The 6,576-nt window shown below is 48.8% G+C and overlaps 1 protein-coding gene across 2 annotated transcripts; it reads right to left on the bottom strand.

The window, feature by feature from the left end:
- Positions 1 to 352: 352 nt before the first annotated feature.
- LOC119364818 (calcium uptake protein, mitochondrial-like) lies at positions 353 to 4,510 on the bottom strand. 2 transcript variants are annotated; one of them, XM_037630361.1, is made up of 8 exons: positions 3,959 to 4,510; positions 3,191 to 3,258; positions 2,875 to 3,098; positions 2,686 to 2,769; positions 1,938 to 2,451; positions 1,207 to 1,383; positions 1,005 to 1,124; positions 353 to 868 (listed from the first exon to the last, which is right to left on the bottom strand). In XM_037630361.1, exons 1-8 carry the CDS (start codon positions 4,290 to 4,292, stop codon positions 662 to 664), a joined length of 1,728 nt encoding a protein of 575 aa, XP_037486258.1. In that variant the 5' UTR covers positions 4,293 to 4,510; the 3' UTR covers positions 353 to 661. The 2 variants fall into 2 exon arrangements, with proteins under 2 accessions (XP_037486258.1, XP_037486259.1); XM_037630362.1 differs by having other exon boundaries at positions 1,938 to 2,151; positions 3,959 to 4,507.
- Between the last annotated feature and the right edge of the window lie 2,066 nt (positions 4,511 to 6,576).

Raw genomic sequence — 6,576 nt, 5'->3', positions numbered from 1 at the left:
TGTTTGATTGTCTAGTGGATGTGATATTGGACTTGTTCTTGAGTGTTTCCCCTTGTGATTTCTCTCCCTTCTTCTCCATGTTCTTCGAGGGATCCCACTTCAATCGTAAAAGATCGGGCCGCTAGGGTTCTACCCTACATTAGATGTGCTCTAAGTGGGTACTCAAGCATCCTTTAAAGGAGAAATGTCGCCTCAGCATTTTGCCCCTATCTATTACAGTAAGAGCCAAGCATTGAGCCCTTGGACTCTAAGCCATCGATAGCGCCTACCTATCTCAATAACCAGTTGTCTTCATCTTTTAGAAACAAATATCGACAGAGCTGCAGCTGTCATATTATGAAATGCATCTATAAATCAATAAAAAAGGAACGGCAAAAATGGACAAGGTTTGAAACTTACACCCTCCTATACTGATACAACACATCACCATGTACTGAGAGACTATAACAAAGACACTATTTACAACCGGATCAACCGCTATACCTACATAATATTTACAGCAAAATCTCCTCCCACTCCTGAGCACAAGTGACAGAACAGGATACTATAACAAGACTGGATGAACTAATCTTATGTGACCTACACTAGGCAGACATACCATTCAGATGGTACCTAACCCAAAGCTAAAGAAGAAAAGATCTTGCGACAATCAAAAACTCTACTAGCGCAGCATCTGCAGAAGCGAAGAGCGGTTTTTAGGGTTCAGCCAGCCCATGGGACCTCCTCGTGCCGCTGGCTGATGAATATCGGCTTCTCGTCTTTGTAGTGCTCTCAGAAACTCCTCTGAGCTCAGGTGCCCATCATTGTTCATGTCAAACACATGGAAAATGATGTCGACCACTCTGTCGGTTAATTCAACACCACAGACCTATAGAACCAGAGAAGGCATGAAATCAGTAAAAAAAAAAAGTTATAGTACTAGGTACATGATTGAACAGCCACAAGGACAGCTAGAAGTTTATTAGTAATTATCTAAACACAACAAGCTTGGTACAAAATCTTACATGCTGAGCTGCACGCTTCAGATCCTGCTTTGTCAGCAGCCCATTTACTTGACCATAAGCAAATATAGCCATCGTCAATGATTCCAATCTTCGACGTAAATCAGCAAATGCCTTGAACTCCTAAAGTCCCAGAAAATACATCTATAAGAACCACATGAGAAAATAATTACACAGAAAAGACCAACATGACCACAAGTCAAACCTCAAAGGTAATGCGCAAGTTCTTGAGATAAGGGTCATTGCCCAACGTATCAGCTCTATCAAGTAGCTTGCTAATGTGATTCATGTCAGCAGAAGCAACCATGGACAGTGCAAAATCCTTTGCAGGGATGGTGTTTGTCGACTTGACATCATAATGACTGAATTCCAGACGAATAATCTGCAGAGAAATGAATCAAGGGGACTGAGAAAAAATAGAGGGAGTTTGGGAGATATACAAATGGAAAAACGCTGGATGATTGCAATATCGTAAATGTAAATTTAGATAAGCAATGCACACTTTCAATATAAAATACTGTGTTAAAAAATATTTATAGGTACAAAAAATGGCACCAAGAAAATATGACATTCAGATTTAAACATCAGATGAAACATTCATTTTCCGTTACAAAATAAAAAAGTGTGCATCCTTTCATTATGCAAATATAAAACATTATGTACCAGCAGCCAGTTTGCAAATATGGTTATAGACTGACTAGAAGATATTAAGTTCAGGGGAGATGATGAGAGAATGTGAGATTGTGTTTTGCATTCATGCGCAAGGATATGTCTGTAGTGACAACGGGAGAACCTTCATTTATAATGTATAAATGCTTTTTTCTTTTAGATTAAATTACACCACATGCTTTCTGACAAGTCACTGGATATTGCATGCATTAATGAGAAGCCGTGTTGAGTGAAGTCCACAAAAGGAACATGGAAGAAGCAAATTACCTCTTCATGCAATTCCTTCAAAAAACTTGTGAACTTATCAAAGTGTAAAGGTTCATTCCCATCATTACCAAAGAAATACTCAACCACCCCACCATTTTCCACAGACTGGCCAACTTTAAATCCTGTACGTAAGCCATGCCTATGGGCAGCTCCTTGTCTGTTATAGGACCGCATCAATGCCATTACTTTCTTGAACTCTTCTTTGTCTATCTCCCTGGAAATGATGAGAATCGACAGATAAGAACAACAAAACAACCGAGAAGAAGATTGCCAAAATTTGTTCATTACCCTTGTTTTACCATCAACTAACAAGCCAGATGATTGAACATGCTCATAAAGAGCAGGTCTTTTTTTCTGGGCGACAAGAGAAATTAACTGCACGCGAATGATCACAGGTAAACAACAATATAGCACAAACAAGATATTATTCAAATGTATCTTGTTTATGCATAAATCGATCAAAGAGAACAAAAGGGATAACATACCTTTAGCAGCTTCAGTAAACAAAACACGTCTACACGATAAACAAAGAAAATTGGATTGAAGCCACTAAACTTGATACATAACACGGCCTATTAATTAATTTCTTCTCCTACCAAAAATTCAGTGTTTTACTATTATTTGTTTTACATGCAAACAGAACTGTAACAGGTTTGCTAATCAACAAACAGCTACATGGATAATACATATAATTCTACAGCAGGACCGTGTTCATAAGACAAAGTAGTGTGGTAGCAATAGAACTCACCCACTGAGATCAACGTCGAACATTTTGAAGGCCGCACTGAAGCTTGACTCAGGAATGCTGAGTAATGTAACAAAGAAGATGTACCTGCCAAAGCCACCAAAAAGCATAAATCATCATCATCGAGCAAGGTGAGTAAGATCATATAATATGGTGTTTGTGCCAAACGGGGACAAATCACAATTCACTTACTCGGCAAACGAGATGAGACCATCGGTGTTCGTGTCGAATAGAACGAAGAATTTGGATGGAGCACAGTGCAACTCTCCGGGGCTGGGTTCCCCCCTTAGCCTCCCTTCCCGCACGACGTTCGACTCCGATGGAGGGAAAACAGGGACCACCGCTCTCATCAAGTCGGCAGGCAACATGAACATTTCCCCATCCGGTTTTCGCACAGACGCGAAATACTCAAAAATCTACGCAGAATAGCACCAAAAGTTAGAAAACGTAGGACACACCAGGATCAAATTACACGCAACCACCTAAAATGCAGACAATCATGCTTCACCTTTTCAGGAGGGCTGCGAAGCCGTATCCTTTTCTCGTAGTTGAAGAACACCCTTCGGCGGTATGAGTCTGCAGTGAGAGCAGAGAAAAGGGGTTTTGATCAGATCATCATCATAGGTTAAAATTCAAAAACTTCGTGTATAATAGCGATAAATGCACGTAGTTATAGCCAGTTCATGCTACGGTCTGTTTGATCTGAAAACATGACAGAAAGCGTCGCAAGACTTTACTACTCCCTCCGTCCGGAATTACTTGTCATCAAAATGGATGAAAATGGATGAAAATGGGTGTATCTAGAACTAAAATACATCTAGATACATCCATTTTAATGACAAGTATTTCCGTACGGAGGAAGTACATTAATACTCCTACTACATTAGGTTTGGATTTACTACACTACACAACGCCGTGTCAACAGGTTTGGACTTTTGCTGCCAGTGGGCTTATCGCTTATCTGGAGCTAGATCAGTACAGCAAGGCAAGCACCGTACCTATCGCAAACGTACTAGTAACGTTCTTTGCTAGAAGAAGAAAAGTAGAGAAGGCGTGAGATCAAAAGATTGGGAAAGGTAGCAGTAGCCGCTAAAAAAAGCAGTGTTGGTGGGGGGAAATCATGCGAAAGCGCGCGGCTTTTCCAGACCCCAGCGGGCAAGGAAAGCAAGCATCACGGGGGCAACGGCGGCGGCAGCGGCGGCGAAACCAAGGAGGGGCGGACCGTCCGGGACCGTACACCGGCAGGCAATCGGAGGGACAGGACGGGACGGCTCACCTGCGAGCAGGAACCTCTTGGGCTTCTCGTGCCGCTCCTCGACGGCGCCGGCGGCCGCCGAGATCTGCCCGGCCGCGGCGATCTGCCCGGCCGCGGCGATCTGCCCAGGCGCGGCGGCGCGGGCCAGCTCCCCGGAGTCCGCGAGCGCCGGCGGCATGAGCCAGAGCCCCAGCCCGGACCCGGCGACGGCCGCGGCGGCGGCGGCGATCACCCCCTCGCGGACGGTCGCCTTGGCCTCCGTCGTGGCGGCGGCGCTGGAGAAAGCTGCGCGGCCGGCGGGCGCCGCCGTCCTGAGCCGTCCGACGGCGGACCGGAGGAGTCTCAAGGGTGCCATGGGCGTCGGATTCGCAGCTCCCGGTTTCGGCGGGCGGCGCGGATGACGACTTGGTTATGATGGTGGTGCGGAGGGAGGAGGAGGAGAGTGTGGACCCTGTCCGGCTTCTGGGGGAGGGAGGAGGCGGCGATGCGTCGATGCGCGGAGCACTGGGGGAAGAGAAGGGGAGAAAATGGGACGGGTTGTGGGCGCGTCGGCGTCGGCAGGGGGGGCGGCCCTTTTAACGGGAGGTGGCTGGCCGTGTGGTGGCTTCAGGGGAAGGGCAACGTGGGGAAGATGCCAATGATGATCTCGTGCGAAGAATCCCCGCCGGGTGCGGGTCGAGTCAGGTCAGGCGGCACCGCGCGCGCCCACCGATTCCCGCGTCCCTCCCCTCCCTGGTGGAAAAACCTTTTCCGCGAGCACCTGGAGCCTGGAGGGGCAGGCGCGAGGCGCAACTCCCACGTCGTGTCCGCCCGCGTTCGTTTGACGTTAGGCGAACTCCACCGCGTGATCCTAGACGAACGTCCGTTTTATTTAGATTCTGTCTGTTTGAGCAGGGGTGGAGTCGTATCCGGCCCTATCCTGGGATGCGGTGATCGTGCGCCCAGCGCGCGGCCGCATCCTTTAGCCCATCCTGTCTGCGTCTATTTTTAAAATAAAGAGCAACGCTTCAAATGCCAAGCCCTACGGCCCCAGTTCATCACGCACGCCGGCAACAAAGCCAGCGGCCTACACGTCCATCGCCGGCATCAGCCAGTGGCCGACAACATACGCAGCCTCCAAAATGAATGGTTGTCCTCGCCGGCAACACAGCCAGCGGCCGGCAACACAGACGACCTTCAAAATGAATGGTTTTCTCGCCGGCACACAACCAGCGGCCCAGCGGACGGGCGACACCCATGCCAGCCCCCCAAAAAACGGCCACGGCTGATCGGACGACCTAGTTCAGGCCGTCGGCGTCGAGCATCTCCTTCTGCCTCGAAACAGGCCCTCGTCTTCTCGCTCATCTTCGACAAGTCCACGCTCATGATCGCAAGGGCCACCTCTTTCGCTTTGGTGACGGCATTGGTGGCCTCGATGTCGAGTTGCCTTTGCCTGGCCTTGACGTTGTCGGCCTCGATGTCGAGCTGCCTTTGCCGGGCCGCCTCCTCCATGTCGAGCTGCCTCCACCGGGCCGCCTCCTTCATGTCGATCTTTCTTCTCTTGGCCGCTTCCTCCATCTCAAGTTTCTTCATTTGAAGCTCTAGGTATTGCTTCATTTGCTCCTCCTTGCTTTGCCGCTTCTTCTCGTCCCTCACATCATTTTGCGACATCATGCCATGCAGAGTGTCATGCAATGCCATGGATGAGGCATCACGTATGTCGTCAACCTTGGAGTTGGTCTTGCCCCTCGGCCTCTTCAACGCCTCGCCATCTCCACCTCCGGCGTACTTGGCCGTCTTCATGCCTCTTTTCCTTTGGAGTTCACTGTATTGGTCCTTGAACTTAGGGTAATTGTTGATCATAGTCCAACAATGCGTAAGAGTGAAGGGCTTGTCATTGTGTAGGGCCTTGAATGCCTCCAAAGATTGAAATGCCTACACCATATGATCAACAAACAAGTGAACATGCAAACAACTTCCTTTCATGGAATCGAGCCGATGCCACGGTTGCTTTCAAATTGGTAGGGCTCAAACAACTTTCTTTCATGGAATGTTTTGTGGACTCTCGTCCAAAAAACTATACCCTTTTGTTGCGCGCCGGTCCTTGGATCTTGGCTAATCTCCATCCAAGCTTCGTAAATCAACTTGTCCTCATCTTGTGCGTATGAATCCGTGCAAATGCTCTTCCTCTTCTTTTGTGCTTCCGCTCTTTGTGTCAGCTCGTCGATGAACAATGGCTCGCCACTAATGTCAACGTCATTGCTTTCTTCTTCATCACCATCACCTTCGACATAGATGTCATCGTCTTCATGCCACGAGTCACCATGGTCGTAGTCAGCACGGTCGTCGGCCTCTTCATCGGCAGTGAACTGGCCGCGGCCATCCTGACTTTGGGTCTCCTCGGGGTCGTAGACAGGGACGTGCCCACCCTCGTAGATCACTTCCTCCATGAAACTAGTCGTAGTAGGGGTCGTCAACCGGTGTCGTTGGTGTTGGCATTCCGTCGAACAAGACGCAGGGGGACGGCATGGTGCCGGTAAACGGCGGTCGTGCTTGCTTTCTTTGCATCTCGACGGACGGACGGCGCTGCTGGACCCAGGGGTGACGTTGAGGTCGATGACGGACGAGGGGCGTGGTGTGGACGGCGCGAACATGCCAAC

This window comes from Triticum dicoccoides, chromosome 2B (genome assembly GCF_002162155.2).
Source record: "Triticum dicoccoides isolate Atlit2015 ecotype Zavitan chromosome 2B, WEW_v2.0, whole genome shotgun sequence".
Classification (NCBI taxonomy): Eukaryota; Viridiplantae; Streptophyta; class Magnoliopsida; order Poales; family Poaceae; genus Triticum; species Triticum dicoccoides.
This window is presented reverse-complemented; position numbering and strand designations above follow the sequence as displayed.

Coding starts and splice junctions, on each gene's coding strand:
- LOC119364818 (XM_037630361.1), bottom strand. CDS start 4,292: ATGGCACCCTTGAGACTCCTCCGGTCCGCCGTCGGACGGCTCAGGACG. Junction 1,125..1,206: donor ACTTGCGCATTACCTTTGAG/GTTTGACTTGTG, acceptor CTGGGACTTTAG/GAGTTCAAGGCATTTGCTGA. Junction 869..1,004: donor TGAAGCGTGCAGCTCAGCAT/GTAAGATTTTGT, acceptor CTGGTTCTATAG/GTCTGTGGTGTTGAATTAAC.